At 41.7% G+C, this 23044-nt stretch overlaps 1 protein-coding gene across 2 annotated transcripts in view; it reads left to right on the top strand.

Annotated features, from left to right (window-relative positions):
* The first annotated feature begins 6206 nt into the window (after window positions 1-6206).
* KCND2 (potassium voltage-gated channel subfamily D member 2) overlaps window positions 6207-23044 on the top strand; it is a 415189-nt gene continuing 398351 nt past the window's right edge. For both annotated transcript variants that reach the window (XM_045005852.1, XM_045005843.1), the window contains exon 1: window positions 6207-7356. In XM_045005852.1, the coding sequence (XP_044861787.1) occupies window positions 6242-7356 (1115 nt within the window). In that variant the 5' untranslated portion in view covers window positions 6207-6241. The remainder of the gene's footprint in view (window positions 7357-23044) is intronic.

The following is a 23044-nucleotide window of genomic DNA, read 5'->3' as shown; positions in this document are numbered from 1 at the left end:
GAGACAATTCATTGAGACTGAATAGGTCTAGCTGCCCAAACAATGGAGTAGCCATTAGAAGGGCATTCTCCTGGATAGACCCTAATGAATGCTCCTGCTCACTGGAAAAAAACAACAACAAAAAAACACAGACCCAGATGAAGAGACTCTCACTGTCAGAGACAAGCAGAGGTGTGGAGAGAACACCAGTAGGTCATATTGTGAATGGTGACTAAGATGGGTCACAGAATCTCTGGGCTTTCTAGGAGAATGTAAGTCAGGTCACTTCTGTTTCTGTAATTTAAGAGGAAAGCCCATGCTGAAATGTTTGAAATGAAGAGGCACGTTAGATGAGGCTTCTTTACATGTAGGCTTTTAAAAAAATACTGTATATCCTTTTATTGTGTAACACTTTGTGTAAATGCTAAATACAAATACTTTTTTTAAAGAAAGCTGTTGGTCAGTCACAAGATCCTGAAGGGAAGAAATGCAGGTGCCCTGTAGGGTGATAAATTGTTGGTCTCCAAGTCCTGGCCTAAGAGTAAAAGAATCACAAGACTCCAACCCAAGATGGGTCACATCTCAAGGGGTGCCAGAGAGACCAGAAAGGAAGTAGTGGTGCTGCTAGCCCCATAACCGTGTCCCAGGAAAGCTGACAATGTGGCTTTAAATAATTCTATTGTTTTTTATCATAATTTTGTGAGTTGAGGCTCGAGTATTAACTTGATAATAAATGAATTATTAAGAGAGAGACCATATGATTTTGTGTACCAAAGAAAGCTTTTGGTGTCAAAACTCTAAATAGATCAAGAATGTATTCAAGAAAACCAACAAGTAAATGCAATCATTCTTTGGCATCACAGGTTTTAATTTGCTTAATCCATGGAGACCTCTTGGCACCTCATAAGAATATTCTGAAAAACTATTTAGAAGCAATTTATTTTATATTTTACTCTTATATTCTCTAACACCATTCACTTCCACCATTTCAATTATTGGGGATTTTTGTCTCTTTAGTGCTCCTCCTGCTTAATTCTTATTTGAAGTCATAATCCTCTTTATCACATCATGCCAATTTCCCAATAACTGATAGTGATGTCACAGACAGAGGATTATGACTTCAGGAGACAAATTGATTATATGGTAGTTTTTACTTACATGAAATTAGTCTTCCTGAAAGCGCTGGATTAAGAATACTGGAGACTAAAATTCTCTATGCACAGAACAGGTAGAACACAAGTAACAAGTTCAAGCTTCTCTAAAAATGCCTCTCAGTAATATTTTTAATGGATTTCATGCTGGAATGAGAAGACAGTAGAATATGCTTACCGTAAAATCCTTAGCTTCTCTTCTGAGGGTACTATTTCTGAACAGTACCGTCATTTCTGTGATGTGGACACCTATTTAACAGGGACTGGACTGAAACCATAAACATTTCACATAGTCAGAATTCTCTGAAAGACATTACTTTCAATCACTTTTGACCTCAAACTTATGACTTAAAAGTGAACGTTTCAAGATGTAATTATCCAAATATCCTGACCTTACCCTGTCTTCCAACTCAGCTGGTTTTAAATATATTTGTTGTTGCATCTTTAAAGCAATGACAAAATTTAAGTGAGTTATTTAAGGGAACCTATCCTCATCCGTATGTGTGTGTGTATGTGGGGAGAAGGGGAGTATGAGTTCTGATTGCACAGTTTAATTTTGTAAAAAAAACAACCAAAAAACCCAACAACTGCAAAACAAAAATACAAGGAAAGATTACAACAAAGGGCTAACCATTTTATAGGCAAAGGCTGTCCACTGTTATAGGCTGTTAAAAAGGGAGACCTCACTATTATATGACTCGCTGCTGAACTAATGAAAACATCAATCAGATGTTTTGTTAGTGGTCATAATATTACTGTTATTACACTTCTAGATCAGAGGCAATCCCTTTCATTTAGCATTGGGAAATGGTATCATTGACATTTAAAGCCCCTTACATATATCTTGACCAACCTGTTGGAAATTGGAGAACAAGTCTTTTTATAAGAATAATCAATAACTTATTGCTTTTTTATAATTAACATGGTGTTAAAGCACTGTCTTATAAAAAGCTCACAATGATGCAGGCTTTCTAAAAGGCAACATATTAAAGATTTTGAAAGCTTTCTCCAACACTAAAAGTCAAACTTTTTTTTAAAAAAAAGCACTGTTACTTCTGCATACATGTTGCTGACAGCAGAAAAATGTAGGATTAATATACTGAGCATTTAGATATGAATCATAACACTTCTAATAAAATAATGGAAGGGCTCCTTTTCCTTTAACATTATTTTAGTAAGCTTGATTTAATGCTCCTGATCCAAAGTTCTCTTAATTTAGAAATTAGACAGGTTATACACTTCATGATCTTTATATCTTAATTTATATAGAAAACTCACTTTTTTCAAATTTCTCAGGGGAACGCGTAGATTTTTCATGCTAGAGTACTCTCACTCTATAGGAATCCAAAAATATATATTTTTACATGTTAAAAGTTAACCATGCTATTTAAAAACATCCAAGTTCACGTAAAAGTACAGTATTTACTGTTTTAGACTTTGCTATACTTCCTACTTTTTAATGATTTGCCCGATGTGGTGATTTGTCTCTCCTTCGTATAAGCCAGACTTCTAAGGCTGAGTCCAGAGAAATAACAGTGAAAGAATTAGCTAAAAATGCACTCTTTCACACATTGAAATGGGAAGGAAGCAAATTACTATATATGACTCGCTAAAAATGCACTCTTTCAGACATTGAAATGGGAAGGAAGCAAATTACTATATGATAGATTTGTAGCTCTACATGTTATTACTAAGCCAAATCAAACATGAGTGAAGAAGAAAAATAAAAACCTTTTGGAAAGCTCAGTTACTGATTGTTTTAAGTATTTTAATTCTGAAATACAAAACATTCGTTTTGCTTACAAGATACTAGTAAAAGATCATTTCAAAATTAGGAAATCATATCACTAAGCTCTGTACTTTTTACTGAAAGATGCACAATTTGCCTAAATTTACAATCTCTGTTTTTAAAAAAGCCACACCCTTAAAAACTACTGTAGATATTACAAAATAAAAACCCGATGGATTTTTATAATTACTGGACAATTCTTTCCCCATTGGTAATTTTGGTTCTAATTAGATCTTCTAATAAGAACGATTAGTTGGGTGCAGATTGCTTCTCTCCCTTGGTCCCTACAGCAGGGCAGTTTTAGGAAAGGTGAGGAATTAACTTCTCGTCATCCACACGCCACCTAGTGATGAAAAAGGGTGGATTGTTTTAAAAGGCAACAGAAAGGACAGAAGGATGAAAATGCTCGCAGCACCCGTCCCACCGATCGCCTTTCTCGAAAGCTAGAAAAGCAATTTGGATAAAGGATGCGATGGGAACTACAAAGAGGAATGAAGCTGCTATTAAAAAGTCTCGCAATACTTCACTTCCAGTCTGTAATTTGATTTTTTCCCCTTAAGCAACTAATTTCCCCCCTTTGTTGCAAGGAACTAGCACTTCAAAGAGATCACCCTAATCGCCTTTTCTAAGCCGTAGCCAGAGCTTGACCTCCGCCCCAGGCAGCAGCCAACTAACTACGCCGCCAATGAGGGGGTGGATTGAGCCGCGCGGAGGACACGAGCCACACACCCCCCCCACGATGTCCTCGCTTTCACCGCAACCCGGCGTGTAACGATTTGTAATTCTCTTTGTTCCTCTCTCGGATCGATGCCCTCCTCCTTCACGCCACCTCGCCGGGCTGCTTCCTTCGCTGGCATTTGCAGGAGCGGGAAAGAGAAGCAGCCGCCTGGAAAATAACAACCTGCAGCCGCAGCAGCAGCAGCCGCCGCCGCTCCTCTCCCAGCTTGGCGAGGCATGGCCCACCCACTGGAGGGGCAGGAGAGAGAAGCCCTGCTGTGCCCTCTGCCTCGCCAGTGCCTCTTCCCCACCCAGTCCGCGGCCATCTGCAGCCCCTCCGCAGCACCCCGGCGGCATGGGCAGCGGCGCGACTCCCTCCTGACAGGGGCCACCCCGCCGCAAGGGCTGCTCCTCGGGAAAGACGCGCTGCATTAACTTGCCAGGCGCGAGCACGCTGCTTCCTGCCCCCAGCCTGGAACTTGTTGCTGGTGGTGCCTAGCGGCGGAGGGGGAGCCCCGGTAGCTCTGGCCCCTTGGCTCGGGGCTGCCTTTCTCAGTGGCTCCCGTCTCTCCGCCTTTCCCGACAGGCTCCATGCAAGTGAGCGCTCTGGCCAGACTTTGCCAGGTACGTACCGCGGGCTGCGCCCGGGCCGGGGGAGGGAGAGCCGAGCCTGGGGCGGGAGGTCCCTGCCTCTAGCCGGCAAACTGCACCCGGCCAGGGTAACCAGGGAGGCTCCCTACGCCTCGGCTTCCGCTCCAAACCTCTCCCTGACACCACTACCACGAGCCCCCCTCCCCCTAATCCCACACGAGGCGCCCTGACCCCTTCCCTGGCACCCCAGTCCCCCTGCCTCCCTAGCCTCAGCATGAGGCCCCAGAGCCCCCACCCCTCCCAGACACTGCCTGGCCCTTCTTCCCCCTCCCTGACCCCCCTGCACTATGGAGACCCCCTAATCCCCCTGCCCCCCTAACCTCAGCATGGGCTCCTCTTACCCCCACCCCTCCCTCACCCCCCTGCACTATGGAGACCCCCTAATCCCCCTGCCTCCCTAACCTCAGCATGGGCTCCTCTTACCCCACCCCTCCCTGACCCCCCTGCACTATGGAGACCCCCTAATCCCCCTGCCCCCCTAACCTCAGCATGGGCTCCTCTTACCCCCACCCCTCCCTGACCCCCCTGCACTATGGAGACCCCCTAATCCCCCTGCCCCCCTAACCTCAGCATGGGCTCCTCTTACCCCACCCCTCCCTGACCCCCCTGCACTATGGAGACCCCCTAATCCCCCTGCCTCCCTAACCTCAGCATGGGCTCCTCTTACTCCCACCCCTCCCTGACCCCCCTGCACTATGGAGACCCCCTAATCCCCCTGCCCCCCTAACCTCAGCATGGGCTCCTCTTACCCCACCCCTCCCTGACCCCCTGCCCTGTGGAACCCCCCTATCTATCCCCACCCAACCCGCGCTTCACTCCAGGCTCTACAACCCGTGTTTCCCCTCTCAGCCCCACGGTCACTGTAACGCTCCCACACGTCTCTCCCTCCCCGACTCAAGCTTCAGCCCCCCCGCCCCAAACTTCTCCCGCCCCAGCCCCCCATTCGCCAGCAGGCTCCTCCCCCCAACAGCCCCTTCGCCTGGATGCTTCGTCCCACTGGCTAGTCCCCTGCGCCGGGACCCTTCTGACCCCCCAACCCGCTCTCCCCGGGCTCTGCGCTGGTCTCCTCCCGGCTCTGGACCCCGCCCCATCCCCGCCTCAGCCCCCCAGTCCCGCTTTCCCCCTCGCCAGCAGGCAGCCGCCCCCTCCGTCGGGGGTTCCCCCGCGCGTCACTCTCTGCTCCCGCGTGTTTTCTTGGAAGAAAACTTGCCGTGAAGTTTAAGGCTTTTGCCTTGAGCTCCTCCCCCAGCCGCGGGCTCCCCCTGCCCCTTCTCCCGGGGCCGAAATCCCAGGGGCAAGCAGGCGGGGGGATCAGTCCCGGCGTCGCGCTGGGGCTCTGCATAGGGAAGGGGAGGCCGCCTGCGCTTGCCCACTCCCCTTCCAGCCCGGCCACTTCGCGTTGTGCAGGGCGGGAGGGGCTGGGGAGAAATTCTGCGGTAGCCCCCGGCTGGGAACTGCTCCGCGGGTGTCGGCGCCTCTCTCCAGCGCCCATCCCGCCGCCAGCGGCAGTTGCCTGTCTCCTCCGGCAGGAACAGGTGGGAGGAGAGTCGGGTGGGCGCACATCGCTAAGGCGGAAAGATCTTCCCCTAGCTCCAGGTGGCTGGCCCTAGCTGGCTGCTGCTGGGTGCACATCCTTCCTAGGCTGTGTCTATTTGCAACAGACGGACCTTTCTTCACAGGAACCAGCTGGTAGGGAGGGTGAGGTGTTTTTGAACACCAGTACATGATGACTTTCCCAATAGTCTGATTTATTATCTTATGCCACAGGGAGGGGAAAGGGAGGAGACAAGACAAGTCTTTAAATGATACCAATACTAATAAATAAATAATAATGTTCAGTACATTGATATTGTGTGAGCATTTTTATTTATTCATTTTTTAAATTTATATTTTAGTGGCCAAGCCTATATTGGCTCTAACGTGATCCCTCAGAGCTGCAGTAGCAGGTTGGACCATGGCAGCAGGAGTAGCAGCTTGGTTGCCATTTGCACGGGCTGCAGCCATAGGATGGATGCCAGTGGCCACAAATCCCATGCCAGCTGCTCCCCGGCAGGAGAGAAAGCGAAGCCAGGACTCTCTGATTGTGCTGAACGTGAGTGGTACCCAGTTCCAGACATGGCAGGACACCCTGGAGCGCTACCCTGATACACTGCTGGGCAGCTCGGAGCGGGACTTCTTTTACCACCCAGAGACACAGCAGTACTTTTTTGACCGGGATCCTGACATCTTCCGTCACATCCTCAACTTCTATCGTACAGGGAAGCTGCACTACCCTCGACAAGAATGTATATCAGCTTATGACGAGGAGCTGGCCTTCTTTGGCATCATCCCTGAGATCATAGGTGACTGCTGCTATGAGGAGTACAAGGATCGCCGGCGTGAGAATGCTGAGCGCCTGCAGGATGATGCAGATCAGGATCATGCGGCTGAGTGTTCCCTGCCTTCAATGACAACTCGGGAGAGAATGTGGCGGGCCTTTGAAAATCCACACACAAGTACACTGGCCCTGGTCTTCTACTATGTCACTGGCTTCTTCATTGCTATCTCTGTCATTGCCAATGTGGTGGAGACAGTGCCCTGTGGGGTAAACCCTGGTCGCATCAAGGACCTGCCCTGTGGGGAGCGCTATGCTGTGGCTTTCTTCTGCCTGGATACTGCCTGTGTCATGATCTTCACTGTTGAGTATCTGCTGCGTCTGGTGGCAGCCCCCAACCGCTACAAGTTTGTGCGCAGTGTCATGAGCGTTATTGATGTAGTGGCCATCATGCCCTATTACATTGGTCTGGTGATGACAGATAATGAGGATGTCAGTGGGGCCTTTGTGACACTGCGTGTCTTCCGTGTCTTCCGGATCTTTAAGTTTTCCCGCCACTCACAGGGGCTGCGCATCCTGGGTTACACACTAAAAAGCTGTGCCTCGGAATTGGGCTTTCTCCTCTTCTCACTTACCATGGCCATCATCATCTTTGCCACGGTCATGTTCTATGCAGAGAAAGGTTCATCGTCCACCAAGTTCACCAGTATCCCTGCGGCCTTCTGGTACACCATCGTCACTATGACAACGCTGGGGTAAGTGCAGATTTGCTTTGGCCAAGGCCAACATTTTAAGAACTTTATTGTTACAAAAGAGTAATGTTTTATTTCAAAAACGTCATTAGAAAAAGTGGGAATACCAGTATTTGGTACAAAAACTTTACAGACACAAGTGGGTGCTTTATACATTTTATTTTAAACCTATCTGAATAGGTAGGTGTAAAAGTGTTGCCAGAGGATAAACATGTGAATAATTTATTACAAAATCAAATTTTGTTTTCAAAATTATATGTAGTTTCTTTACTCTTTGCTTTTGCAGTTGGGACAGTGAGAGTATTTTTTTGTAGTCTCCATGAGGTGTCAGTGGGTCTTTAATGATGTAATGTAAGTCCTAGAAAAATCCTTTACAATATTTGCTAATGTAGTGCCAATTAACAAAAGAGCCCAGATATAGAGTTTTAATCTTACCATATAGAAAACAGTGTAGCTCTGCCATTTTGTTTGAACCCAAGTGATGTATAGAAACGGACTTGGATACTGTAAAGTCAGTTGAATTCACAAAAGCATAAGTAAAACTTTAAACTTCACAAAGGCCAAACCTTGATCCTATTAAGTCACTGGCAAAATTCCCTTTGATTTCAGTAGGACTAGAAATTGGCCAAAAGTGAATGACGTGTCAGCCTACATACACTTATGAAAGTGCCTGTGAAGCTGACTGAGAAAGTATGACAAACATGTGACTAATTTAATTCCAGTATATATGTTAAACGTTGTTCTAGTTATAAATTAAACTTCTCGATAATTTGGAATTAAAATATATCACAGTTGACATTTAAGATCCAATGAGTTTTAGTGGTTAGTTAGGAGACTTCATTGTTTAAAAATAATATTTTAATGATAATGTCATTGTAGCTGTTTATTCTATAGAGAAGGTTGTGGAAATGTATTTCTCTGTGATGCTAACAGAGATTTAGAAAGGTTAGTTAATTTGAGGAGGCAATTTGTCATTCTAGTCTTAGTTTTGTGATATATAGCATGTTGTAATAGCTATTATATTGAATCTGAATAGGAGTTTATTCATTGTAAATTTCTAGTTCTTTTATGACTGCCCCTATTAAGAGACAAAACTTTTATCTGTCACTAAGACCATTTCATTAATCAAACATTTCATCACATCTTGTTTAAATTGTCTGGGTTTATGGAACATGCATCTTCTTTTTACTTTACCAAAATGAAAGTAAACCTGTACAATGAATTAATTTATTTATTATCTATTATCATAATCTAGATTGGAAAACCATATAAAAACTTTAAAGACAAAAGGGCTGTATTCTACCATCAGTTTTTATACAGAGCTTTTATCTTTAGCACAATATAACAAATGAAGATAAACACTGTACACTGGAAATATTTCATATGTCTTCTAGTATTGGTGTGTAATGCCAGAAATGTGTTACAAGCTAACGTTGGTAACAAATTAAGGATTTGTTGTTATATTCGGTAAAATGCTCTTATTACTATAGTTTTTTAATACTATTACATTATTAATGATCTAAGCTGTGATAATTTCAGCAAAATCAGTCATAATCAATTAACATCACTGAGAACAAATAACAAATGCAGGAGCTGATCTATATTTGTTTATAACTGATATCTCTTTGATAATTAAGGTAGTCAGTATTGGTTGGCAGTACTTGTCCAGGGTACTGAACAGTACATTGTTGTTAATACTTTATGTCCACCTTGTAATTGTCTGTGTTTCTGATATAGGAGCCTGTTTGGCACTGGTAGGAAAAAATAAATAAAAAGTATATTATGTTATGATTCCAGATTACAAAAGTATTTTAGACTGGGTAACGCTTTCAAAAGCACTTTAGGATCCTAAATCTCATTGGAAATCAGTGGGACTTTGGAGTCGAAGCAATTTTTGAAAATGGGATTTAGGCCTCTAAGTCACTTAGGCTGGAATTATTTTACAGGGATTTAGGTGCCTGAGGATGCAGGATACTAGGATTTTTCAAAAGGATTTAGGTACTTAACTCCCATTGGTTTCAAGAGGCCAATAGGTGTTCTGTGACAGAATCTGTAAAGAGGCATTCTGGTGAGGGGTCTATAAATTAGGGGGCATAATTCTCATGTGTAAACTCCATGACCCAGCAACAAGACCTGTGCATGCTAATTGTGCTACTGCCATGCAGAAGCTGCACAGGACCACTCCTGGACAGAATACATGTTCCAAATACATGTACATATAAGGGCTAGATTCACTTTAGGCACCTAAATCCCAGAATCAGTCCCCATGGGGATTCACAGAACCGCCATTCAGCCACTGCTGAATCCCAAAGGCACCTAAACTTGCCTAAATTTGTGCCATAAAAGTTCCTTAGGCACCTATATTTCTGCCTCTGAGCATACATAGTGCAGTGACATACCAGGTGTCTGCATGTTCAAGCCCCAGCACAATGTACAATGAGGGGGAAGTTAAGCATTCCTGTGTCTGACTTGCCTGTGGGGCCCAATCTGGCAAGCATGCTCAGGCCTTACCTACTAGACCAGGTCTCAGTAAGCAAGCTTGCACAAAATGGTGGAGGGTGGGGTAAAAAGGAGAAGTAGGAGGATCACCTCCCTCATAATTTTTAGCCCAGTGTTAGGGTACCCACCTAGGAGACCTCTGGTTTAAGTCTCCCCTGCGCCTGACGGGGGCAAAGATATTTGAACAGGGATCTTCTACCTCTCAGATGAGTGACCTAGCCAGTGGGCTATGGGATAATCTGATGTGGGGTCTCTCAGGGTCTGTCTACACTGCAATCAGACATCCACAGCTGGCCCATGTCAGCTACTCTGACTCGCAGGGCTCAGGCTGAGGGGCTGTTTAATTACAGTGTAGACTTCTGGGCTCGGGCTGGAGCCTGGGCTCTAGGACCCTGCAATTAAACAGCCCCACAGCCCGAGTCAGCTGGCACAGACCAGCCACAAGTTTTTAATTGCAATGTAGATACACCCTTAGGGTACGTCCACACTACCCGCAAGATCGGCAGGTAGTGATCAATCTATCGGGGATCGAAGAGACACGATAAATCGATCCACAAACGTGCTCCCTGTCGACTCCGGAACTCCACCAGGGTGAGAGGCAGAAGTGGAGTCGACGGGGGAGCCGCGGCCGTCAATCCCGTGCCGTGAGGATGGGAGGTAAGTCGGTCTAAGATATGTCGACTTCAGCTACGCTATTCTCGTAGTTGAAGTTGCGTATCTTAGATCGATTCCCCCCCCCCAGTGTAGACCAGGCCTTAGTCTCTCCTATTGAAACTGTTCCACTGTGGATCAATCATTTAAAAAGTCATTGGAGCGGGGGGACTGGATCCTGGCTGGGTCTCCCACATGAGTGCTCTACAGAACCACTTTTGTATTTGCTTTTTCTCTCTCTCTGGTCTAATGACTCATTCATTATTTATTTCCTCCCCCTCTTCCTCCACCCTCCACCCACCAGCTTCTTGCAAAAATGGTGTAGGTACCTAACTCCAAGAGAGGGTTGGAGCTGAGAATCCCAAGCAGAGGGAGGTGCCTCTCTGCAGCCTCGACTTAAGTACCTATCTCTGAGAGAGAGGTAGGGCAGGGGTGGCCAACCTGCGCCTGAGAAGGAGCCAGAATTTACCAATGTGCATTGCCAAAGAGCCACAGTTACATGTCAGCAGCCTCCCATCAGCTCCCCGCACCTCCACTCCCAGAGCCTCCCACCCACCAGCAGCCCTGCCAATCAGCGCCTCCTCCTCCCTCCCCACACCTCCTGATGACTGGTTTCGTGGCATGCAGGAGGCTCTGGGGTGGAGGAGAGAGGGCATGGCAGGCTCAGGGGAGGGGGTGGGAGGGGGTGGAGTGGGGGCAGGGCCTGTGGCAGAGCCAGGGGTTGAGCAGTGAGCACTCCCTGGCACATTGGAAAGTTGGCACCTGTAGCTTCAGTCCCGGAGTCGATGCCTATACAAGGAGCCGCTTCTTAACTTCTGAAGAGCCGCACGTGGCTCTGGAGCCACAGGTTGGCCACCCCTGGGGTAGGGCTTAGCATGCACCCCTCAGCACCTCCTGCTGGCTAGTTTAGGTAGGAGCCGCCTAGCATGACAGCTTGTGTGAATCCCATTCTGAAGTGCCTGTCTCTCCCTATTTGTTGTATAGCGAGTGGAGGTGCTGAACTCAGGCTTTGCAAATTCCAGTGATAAAGGTTAAGCATGGTGATACTCAACTTCCCCACACCTATGTTCCTTTCTGAATCTAGTCCTTACGTGCCATTTGGGGGATAGCTGCACAGTCATCCTGAATTTGGCCATTAACATTTATGATAACACATAATTCTGGAGAAGTTTTAAGCAGCATGTTAACTGAATAATGTTGTCCTTTTAATAATATCTTGTTAGCCACGTTAAGACTGTGATTAAATGTTAAATAGTGATGTATAACTTGAGTAGCATAAAAGGTTCAGAACTCTTCTCAACTTGATAGAGTAAGTGCAGGAAAAGAGGGGAAAGTTACAAGGGAAAAAGAGTAAAGATTAATTAAAGTTGATTGTTATTATTTCTAGTAACTTGGATTAGGGATCAGATCCTGCCATCCTTACTTGGGCTACGCTCCCATTAATTTAAATTAAAGTTTTGTTTGAATAAGGACTGCAGAAACTGGTCTTACATGAAGCAAGTTCATCACCTAGGAACAAAACTAGCTGAACTCACTCATATTTTAGAGGATTACTGTGTCCAACAAGTTATCTGAAATGTTATAAAATTTTAGGAAAGCTAATGCTAAATAATAGACTAATTTTATTTGAGTTTTGAAGACTGGATATTGTTCTTACAATTTGTGAGATAGCAAGAGTGTCAACTGTAGCAATTTGGGTAGTGATCTTGGAAGCATAGCTATATTTCTCACTTCTGAATAATTGGTAAGCAGTTAAACCATCTTTTAAAAACACAGATTACATTTTTCGCTGTAGAATGCCAGCAACTTCAACTATTGCTACTGTTTTTAGACTCCAAGTACATCACAACTATTAACTATCCTCAACTCCAAATATCACGGTGGAAAGGGTTGTATGTGAGGTGTAGTTATACCAAAAACAAACAAAGAAAGGAGAAATGTAGTTCTAGGAGTAGAACATGTGCTCACGTAGAAGCTGAGAAATGTGCATTCAAATTTCAAGTCAGTATTGTAGTGATTTTTAATTATACTACTGGCTCTATAAACCATGAAGGTCCTTGGCCATTCTCACAATTTGCCCCTCCCCCTTTTGTTAAGGGTTTGCTTGTTTCACCTGTATCAATTTTAATTATAGAAAAAGGTTACAAGTGAGACAGAGGTGAGTAACAAGCATAGGGAAAAGCAGAAGGAGGTTGTAGGACAGGGGGGAGGAGGGTTCAAGCCTGCAATAAGGACCAGAGAAGCTTGGGGCCAGCAGCACAAATGAGGCACAAAGGACAAGAAGCTGCGGGGTAGGAATGGAGGCAGAGCAGGAGCTGAGGTCTATTGAAACTGTGGCTGACAGACTTACACAGGTGCTTATCAGACACCCACAACTACAATGATTGAATTCTGCCACTTTCTGCTGTAATCCCTTAATTTACTGGTTTTCTTCCTGACACTGCTATAGCCAACAAATGAGCTGGGGAAGCCTGGGCCAAGTTTTGGTGGAGTGGAAGTGTGTGTTTGTAGATCATAGAGCAGTATTTGTACAAATTTATATATACTGTTATATATTGTGCTTTAAATAAAGAATGTATTGATCTTTTGAGACTAGTTCAAAAACAATGACACAGGCATATTAAATAGTATCTTCTTATTTATGGGCATGATATTATATAGTTTTGTCAGATCATATAACACATCAATAGGTGAATTATAGACTTTGTGGAGGGCTATTTAAAAATAAGAAAATTGATTTTTTGCTTTCATAATGTAAACTAGATGTATTTACAAAAGAAATTAACAAACAGTTCCATTAATTATTATTATTATTTATTTATTCATGTGCTGAGCATCTTACAACAGATTCCCTGCCCTGAAGAGTTTACAGTCTACTAGATGATATGATGATGCAACATGAGAAAGCTACAAATAATTGATCACGGAATAGGATGATGGATCTAATGCTATCCTGCACCTGCTACTTCCATCACCTACCTTCATCATTTATCTCCCATTCCTTTCAGATCCTTGAAGTACACTTCCTTTAGTTCTTCTCTTCTCACAACACTGTTGTCTATAGTCCTCCAAGTTCTGATTTTGACTATTGGCTTTCTGTGTTCCTCTATTCCAGCTCCCTTACCCACAGCCTGGGCAAATTTAACTTCCACATGAAAGACCCCTCTGACTTTTGCTTTCATTCATGTCCTCTCCCTAGCTTCCTCATTCAGCTGCCAGAACTGGATCAAATCCTCCATTCATCACCATTGTCATTCTCCTGACCTAATCTTTACTCATAATAGTTCACTCTCTGACCTTTTCTTGATGAATTGCCTCTTTACAATCATCACATAATCTCCTTCAGCAATGCACAATTCATACCTGATCTAGACACTATCTTGTGTTCTTTGTGTGACCTGCAAGCCATCAATGTCTCTAGTGTCTCTGATTTTTGTCTGCTCAGAAACACCCAAATATCAAAAATAAAGAACCCATAGTTAAGTAAAAATACAAAAAGAGAACACAATCCTGCAAACCCCTACATTATGAGTAGTTTCATTAAAACCTATGGGACTACTCGTGGGAGTGAGGGCTATTCACCTGAGAAAAGATTTGCAGAACTGAATCCTTATTTCTGTATTTGTACTTAACTGGTTGGTCCTTTTAGTATTTGTATGCTTGATATTTTTTCAAGTCTGTTTTAAATTGAATTTTTCTATTTTTGTGTACAATCTTGTGATAGTGTTTAGCTCTGCAAATACATTATATATTTTGATCTATTTTTTCTTCACAGTGGGGTCTGAATAGCTAGAATACTATAAAATGGGAGGGACAAAGTGTAATATAACCACCTTCTAAGTATATTACTCGATATTCAAAACGGGCTCCAGATAAAATATGAAATATTTGAAAATAAGGGTCAGTTTAGTGGCAATGAAAACAATTTTTGCTTATTCACTAATAAAAAGATGCTTAAAATTGCATTGTGCTATTGGATGGCTAGTTAGGAAACAGGAGTCATTATACCTGCTTTAGTTCTCTTCAAATAGGTCAACTTGCATGACTAAAAGATCAAGCAGATTTCTTAGAGGGAAGGAAGATTGTTTACTTCATTCAATTTCCCTTGAGCATGAATTTCCTTACCACAGACACAAGCATGGATGTGGTGTCAGGAAGATGAGTTTTCTGTTGAGAATCTCATTTATTTACTTCTTTTTGTGGAAACAGATGGAATTTGGTTTCTTGTAGTTACTGTGAGTCAAGAATAACAACACTTGGGTTGGTGCTGAGGAGGTGGCAATAACAAAATATATGCCAATACCCTGTAAGTGTATAAACTGACATGCAGAATAATCACCACTGACATCTGATTTATTGATTATAGCCCATCATATGAACAGTCCTTGGCTAGTAATGCGAATCTGAAATATATGAATGGTTTGACTTAAGTGATAAAAATCCAGGAAGTTCAAATTGAATGGTGACACAACAGTTAACTCAAACCATTGTGAACTTCTGCACCCCTGCCCAACAAGACATGTTTACAGTGGAAATGCTGGGGAAAAAAAATCTATAAATATAGTAGTAGATATGAAGCTGCTTGGGAAATGAAATTATAGTACTGAATACAGAAACTTGTAAAAGATCTGAATATTTATCTGAAATCTTGTTGTTGTTACCAAAAATTTCATAAACACAAGAAAAGACCCTCAATTTACTTTATTTATTTTCCAGAATAAACATTTGAAACAATGAAAGTCTATGGGCCTGTTTCTCATCTTATTGAAATTTTACCCCAGTATAATCCCGTTACTCTTCGTTTACACCAACAAAAGTGAGAGGAGAATTGGATTCTACAAGTCATAAACTGACTGATTAAAAGAAGGCATATCAAATACAAATCCAAAGACATAGTTTAGATTCAGGTGCAGCTTCAAGTTTCGTCAGCTATCTGACAGCCAAGTTGACACAGTGCTAGAAAAGATCCTGTATATTTCTGTACCTATCATTCATCAGGCGGTGAATGAGAACACTGATTTTTATTTAAGACATAGTCTACAAAACAGTTTTCCTTCACTTCTTATGAAGTGAAGGAAATATTTTTAAATGCCTAGACTGCATTAGAATGATATCTCTATGTTCTGTTACGTTTCTCTGAAACAATAATAATGACCATGCGTGGACTGTCACCTATATCACAGTTATTGGTCAGTGGATCTGCAGTACATTGCCTAACTAACGTAGTTCTGGCTGCAATATATGAATGAGAATCTCCCATACTCCAAATAATATTTTCAAATCACCTTGTTTGGTATTAAATGAATGGATCTAAAAAAAGGAGCATTTTGACAAAAAAAGGAACATTTTTACCACAGTGAACCGAGAAGTTATATTATTTTTTTCCAGACTGGCTTAAATAATGGTCAGTTAAGGTGACAAATGTATTCTACCTTTTAGGTAGAACAACTAAAGTGCAACAGATATGAGAATCATGAGAGATTGCTGGATACAAGTATTTTTATATATATACCTACTGGCCTAGGGTCAAAATTAAAACATTAGCACATATAAAATTATGTGGCTTTTGGAACATTCCCTGAAAGATTTTAGTTCAATTTAAATAATAATAATAATAAAATAATAATTCATGATTAGTGATTAATAAATAATAACAATTAATACTAACTAAAAACAGTGTCTTGAGACAGAGATAATCCAGATCTCTCAAAATTCAAACTTCCTAAAGGGAAACTAAATTAGTTTCTTCACACCCCAAAGACATTTCAAGAGATAAGAAGCATCTTATAGCAGAGATCCCCAGGTCTCTGTAAGGGATACGAATACCTTAGTGGTCTAAATATCCAGTTCTGAAAGTTCATCTGCACCCTATAAACCTATACTCAAATATCAGCAGTGTTAACACTTCCTATTTCTAAAAGCTGATAAAATAATCATAACATATTACTGTGGTTGTATGAGATCGCAAAAGCCAAGTTCTATCTGTGTGACTATTAAAGATCCAGTGGCACTTTTCATAAAAGCAGTGAAGTGGTTTGCTCTGAGGTCCTTGATAAAACAATATTTCCTTTCCCACGTTGCTATGCGCTGGTTGGCTACAACCCTCCATCCCTGAGGTCTGAGCATTTCCAGAGTGCTGTGTGCGTGCACTTAATATGAGCCTGATCCTGCACCACTGAATTAAATGGGAGATTTTTCATTTCCTTCAGTGGTGGCAGGATACAGGCCATTGTGAAGATGGAAGATGCTGTAAAAATATTAGTATGAATAATCTCATATTTATGTAATTTCTCATATATGATAAGGCCCACAATTTCAAATTTGGGCCCAGATCCTTCAAAGTGATACATGCGAGTAGTCCCTTACACCTGATTGGACTCCCACTGGAGTCAATGAGACAATGTATGAGCACAGGGATCCTCCTGCATGGATCAGATTGCAGGATCAGAGTGCTGTGAGCCAGATTTTAAAGGTATTCAGGTGCCTAAAGATGCAGGGAGACACCTAGTGGGGTTTTCAAAAGTGCCTAACTGCAATTGTAATCAAAGGGAATTATGTGCCTAGGCGGCTAGCTGCATTTGAGGTGCCTAAATTCTTTTAAAACTCTTTCTCTTACTTTAGGTTAAGGACCTAAATAAATGGCCTGATTTTCAGAGGTGCTGAGCACCAGCTGCTGGTATAGAAATAAATGGGATTTACGGGTGCTCAGCATTTGTAAAAATTAACAATTCCTATGTTCCTATAACATTAGCAAAGCAGAAAATTGTGTTTCTATCTATCTATCTATCTATCTATCTATCTATCTATCTATCTATCTATCGAAAGGGAGGTAGATAGTTTAACAGTTAAAAGAGGGGAAATAACTTGGAGAGAGATTTTCTAAAAGCAAAATCTTCTCTTTGATTTTCAGTTTTTGCTGTCATTTTCTGTAATTGATAATGTAGCAGGAAGATAATTGTAAGAAATAATAATTTTGTTATGCAAGTTTTACAAATTTCTTGTTTGTTATTCTTGAACCAATGAAAATGTTTTCCAGTAACTAACTGCAACATTTTAAAACGGAGCATATGCAAATGTCCAGTTTTGAAAACTGTCATAGCCTGGAGCTCTGATTGATTTCAGTGAGATCAGAATTTGGTTCAGAGACAGTAATTTTGATGAAAGGTCCAGCACAAGCACTTACACAATTGTTGGCTTTTTGTGAGTTTTGGAAAATATTGTGGGCTAATACATGTGGAAGAATCTTTCAAATTATCATTTGTGATCCTAGTCTTCCAGGAATTCTTTGTGAGGGGATGAGTCTCAACCCATACTAATTGTGCCGGCCTGTAACATTAGCTAGTAATTACCCCTACTAATTTCTTCTGAATCTCTATCGTTAGCTTCCTTCAGTAAGCCATACCAAAAGGGTTTTCTCTACAAGACTGTGTGTAGAAAGGGCACTTAATTTATTTTCAGTTTTATTTTTATCAATCTGTTTTTTTTCCTAAAAGGGGGAAACATATTTTCATGTTTGAAACTTTACTTTCCATTTCTGTAACCTGCATTTATATCACTTGTAGCCGGTTAACAATTTCTTGAACTTCCTTATCAGTTGTGGGCAGCAACTACTGCACTATGCTGGGCTATTTAGGAATAAAGCAGATGGATGGATTACATGGTGGATTACAGTGGCAACATGCTGGTTTCTAAACTCTCCTGCTTCCCACAATGGGTAGAGGGGCTGAAGTGTGTTCCCCTGATCAAACTGAGAAGAAAAGTTTATTTTATGAAGTCTCATCTTTCGTTGAAATATAAAATAAGAGGTTTAAAAATGAGTCTTTTTGTATTGAAGGTACATCAAAATTAAGAAATCCCTATGTTTTTTAGGAGAAGCTTCCTTGTTAATTTAAATTATTCTGGATTGTTTTAGGGGATTTTAGTTTTATAAGCGTTTTGGAGTGGGTTTGACTATATTGATTACTCATTTAAATCAATAAATCAAATCCAGTTGAGACAAAGGGCTTGTCTACATTACTTGCTGGATCAACGGGCAGCAATCAATCCAGCAGGGGTCGATTTCTCATGTCTAGTTTAGACGCGATAAACAGACCACCGAGTGCTCTCACGTCGACTCTGGTACTCCACCAAGGCGAGAGGCGTAGGTGGAGTTGATGGGAGAACGTCAGCCATCGACTCACCACAGTGAAGACACCGCGGTAAGTAGATCTAAGTACGTCAACTTCAGCTACGTTAGTCACGTAGTTGCGTAACTTAGATCGATCCCCTCCCCACATTGTAGACCAGGCCAAAGATAATAAGAAGTAAGGACAGAGTGGAATAAGCAAGCCGAAGCTACATATACCAGATGGTAGATAGACAAGTTAGGGGTGTTTAAATAATTCAGATAATAAAAACAACCAAGTCGCATTATAATATTTATTAGATATATTGTAATGAACTAAGTTAATTTTTGTGTTTTAAAACAACTGCAATGGAGAATTTAGTTAACCTATAATCAGTAGCATTGTTCTTTTTTACCTCTGGGCATAAAACTTCACAAAAATACAAATAATATACAGACAGAAAGTTAAGAATAAACATATTTAAAAATTGCCTTAGTGGTTAGAAGAACTAGATTTTCATTACTTGACACATGAAAATGAAGTAAAGGCAGAAAAGGCCCTTGATTTGAGTTGCTAGTGGAAGCAGTAAAAAGGCCAATAAGACGTTGGCTTATTTCAAGAGACATAACTCTAGGGATGGTGCTATCAATAAAGCATTGCCTACACTAATTTTGGAGTACAATACCCCAGTTTTGGCTATTACATTTGAAGAAAAGTATAGTTAATTAGCAGAAGAGTACAGCATAATATGGAGTACTGGATAGGGTATGTAAATAAGTGAATTTGAGGGGCTTTTATATGAAGAGAGAGGAGGCAACTATATTACCTCCTTGTGATTAGAAGCATCCACAACCTTAGTTTCCTGACAAGTGGTTCTCCTGCTCAATGGCCACATTGAAAAGGTCCTCTACTTCCAGGGTAAACTGAAGTGCAGACACAACAAAACGGCTTCCAAACAAGTCCTTTGCCCTCCCTGTGCCATAGCCCTTCCCCTTGGTTGCAAAGATACAACCCCACAGTCTTTAGATAGTATCTTAGGGCCATAGGGAAGCCCATGCCTGCCCTCTGCCTAGAACTTCTGCCTTGGGACCATAAAAAGTGAAGTAGCTATCCACTCCAAATTCAACCATTCTTGATTCATTTTTGCATCAGGTCCACGTCCTATGTTTGCCTACTGTTTAGGCCTTTCCCTGTGAATGCAAACAAAATACCCAGTTAAAATCAGTTTTCAAGTTTATGGTTTTTCAAATAAAACCAAAAACTTTTTGAAGAAAATTATAAAGAAAATGTGTTGAAAGTTTTTTGTTTTTTGGGGGGGGGAAGGGGAGGGGGTTCACAATCCCAAGCAGCTCTGTTTCTGAGTCAGCAAATAGATAGCCTAAAACAGGGATCTCAAACTCAAATCACCATGAGGGCCACATGAGGACTAGTACATTGGCCCGAGGGCCGCACCACTGACACCTTTTCATATAAAGGTACAACAGCCCCCCGCCACACGCTGCCCCCGGCCTCGCCCCCAGTCCACCCCTTCCATTAGGCCTCACCCCGTCCCACCTCTTCCAACCCCTTCCCCAAAGTCCCCACCCCAACTCCGCCCCCTCCCTGTCCCTATTCCAAACCCTTCCCCAAATCCCTGCCCCTGCCCCGCCTCTTCTCCGCCTCCTCCCCTGAGCGCATGGCTCCCCACTCCTCCCCACTCCCTCCTGCAAAGCGCGCAGCTGTTTGAGGGTGGGAAGCGCTTGGAAGTAGGCAGAGAAGCGGGGACGCGGTGTGCTGGGGGGGAGGGTAGTGGCGGGGAAGGGGAGCTTGGTGGCCACAGGAAATAACTCCGGGGGGGCATGGGGAGCTTGGTGGGCCACAGTGGCCCGTGGGCTGCGTGTTTGAGAACCCTGGCCTAAAACAACAGCTCTAAAAGGGATGTGAACTGTTCCCATTTCATCTTAATGGGAAGCCTGCTGATGGAGATTTAAATGTCAACATTGTAGCTATTTAACTACGGACCATTTGAGAAGAATCACCAAACTAATGGGCTTATCCGACAATCTAAACTTACCTCCCACACCACCAGTGCCCCTAGTTCTGAATCTCCTTTACCGCGATGTCAAAATCTCCAGCTTCTACCATGCAGTTGTGCATTGTCAATACAAAATTGTGCAACAGACTGGAAATTTAGAGACAGAGTAAAATAAATTTAATTTAATACTAAATTCGATTATACCAAACACTGTACTGATTTTAATTCAGTAGAAACTTACAATTTTAACTTTACATAAATTGCTGCAAAAATTCCAATCTGCAGCACTGGAGAACTGCAGAATCCTGAGTCCCTTGCCAAAGAACTGAAGATGAGTTTACTGCAGAGTACATGAAGCTTTACTCATTTGTCTTCTGACTTTGCCTGCTTCTCTACAAAGTATGTGAGCCTCCCCAGTAGGTGAACTTCTATAATTTGGTCTGAATCTTGTTATTGATGGTGGCTTGTTTATTATTACTTGAAAAAAATTGAAACTTCCTCTCCATATTTTGCTTCTCTGGAGAATCAAAACTTTGCCAGCTGGCATATTTTTACCATATTTCTATTGTTGATAGGTTCCCTGAAATTACATGTTTCTCTCAAAGAGCCTGCCTTTCTTTTTGTCAGACTTCACCAGTTGAAAATATATTTTTCTACATTAATTTTGTGTATTAATTGGAATTTTATTTTTTCCCATCTCTGAATTAAAAGAATTGGAAGAATACGTCCTTAAGCTTTTGTTAGTTTACCCTAGTCTCTCTAGTGGGTTTATTTATTTATTTATGTTTGGCTATTTGTTAAAAGAGTGTGTCCTGGATAAGTTTCTCTCAATGACAGAGTTGTCATAAATTTTCAGAGCGAGTTCCAAATATAAGGTACTAAACTGCAGCTTTACCTTTGGTAAGAGGCTAGGAGAGAAATGTGAAATATCTGCTTCTCTGGTGAGTGTGGACAATGTGTACTTTGTGACTTCTGGGCAAATACAGTAGAGCCTCAGAATTATGAACACCAGAGTTACGAACTGACCAGTCAACCACACACCTCACTTGGAACCAAAAGTACACAATCAGGCAGGAGCAAAGACACAAACACAAAAAAGCAAATACAGTACTGTGTTAAACATAAACTACTAAAAAATAAAGGGAAAGCAGCATTTTTCTTCTTCATCATAAAGTTTCAAAGCTGTATTAAATCAATGTTCAGTTGTAAACTTTTGAAAGAACAACCATAGTGTTTTTTCAGAGTTACGAACAACCTCCATTCCTGAGTTGTTCATAACTCTGAGGTTCTGCTGTTCTGGGAACCTGCATTAATGTTGACCCTATACGAAAAGAGACAGTAGGGATATCAGCATGTTCTTCTCCTGCTTCTCTTTCAGTTCTTAGGTGCTTGAATCTTGACAAACCTTTACATGAATAGAAGGATTGTTCAGACACTTTCTGAATTTGGAGGGATTTTTTTTTAGCACTTTTCTGATACCTACAGAGACAAAGGGGGTTAGGGGGAGTAAGTGGAACCATGTAGTGTCGCTAGAGAAAAATTATTCTAGCTAACCACTTTTTTAGAAATAAAGAAACAGAGAAAGAAAAACAGTGCTGTAAATCTGAACTGCTTGTTTTACAAGCAAGCAACCTGCTAGTGACAGATTGATGATATGATGTGGAAGAGAAATACATCTTTTTCTCATATTTTGTTTACTATGGTGTTAAAAACTGATAGTTTATTTACTAATTCTGTTTACATAATTTGATCAAAGCTATAAAATATAAAAAGTGCCAAGAGCTTTTAAAATTAAAAAAAAAATTCTGCTTTCTAGATTTTCTGCCACCTAGGAGCTACATTTTCAATTCAGCAACTAGGATTTTGTTCAAGCAATTCTTGATATCACCTATGAATATTTCTCATCAAAAGCTGTCAAAAGCTTTATCCATTGACATGCAAGTTAATAGTAGACCTGGTCAGGAATTTTTAGACAAAATGTTTTTTCATTGGAAAATGCCAGTTCGTTGTAACCATAATTGTTCAGGAGAAAGGGCCAGTTTCAACAAACTTCTTATTTTGAAAAGTTTAAAAAAAGTTGCAATTGTCCTGTTTCTACATTTTCAAAATGAAAATGTTCAGTTTTTATGGTTGAAATGACTTTTTGTTTAGAAATTTAATTTATGGTAAAAAAATGTAATAAATAAAAAGAAAATAAAAATGTTTGAAATCAAAACAAAACATTTTAATTGAGCCAATTCAAACTTTTTTGGGGGGATTTTTGGTTTGTGAAAATTTTTGAAATTTTGACTTTTGTTACAGTTTGGGACAAGAACACATTTTGAAATGTTGATAATTCTCACAGGATGGGAAAACCACTTCCTGCCCAGGTCTAGTCAATAGAGAGAGTCTCACTGACACCAGTGGGGTTTGGCTTAAATTC

Source organism: Mauremys mutica, chromosome 1 (assembly GCF_020497125.1).
Source record: "Mauremys mutica isolate MM-2020 ecotype Southern chromosome 1, ASM2049712v1, whole genome shotgun sequence".
Taxonomy (NCBI): Eukaryota; Metazoa; Chordata; order Testudines; family Geoemydidae; genus Mauremys; species Mauremys mutica.
Note: the sequence above shows the minus strand (reverse complement) of the source record. Positions and strands in the feature narration are given on the sequence as shown.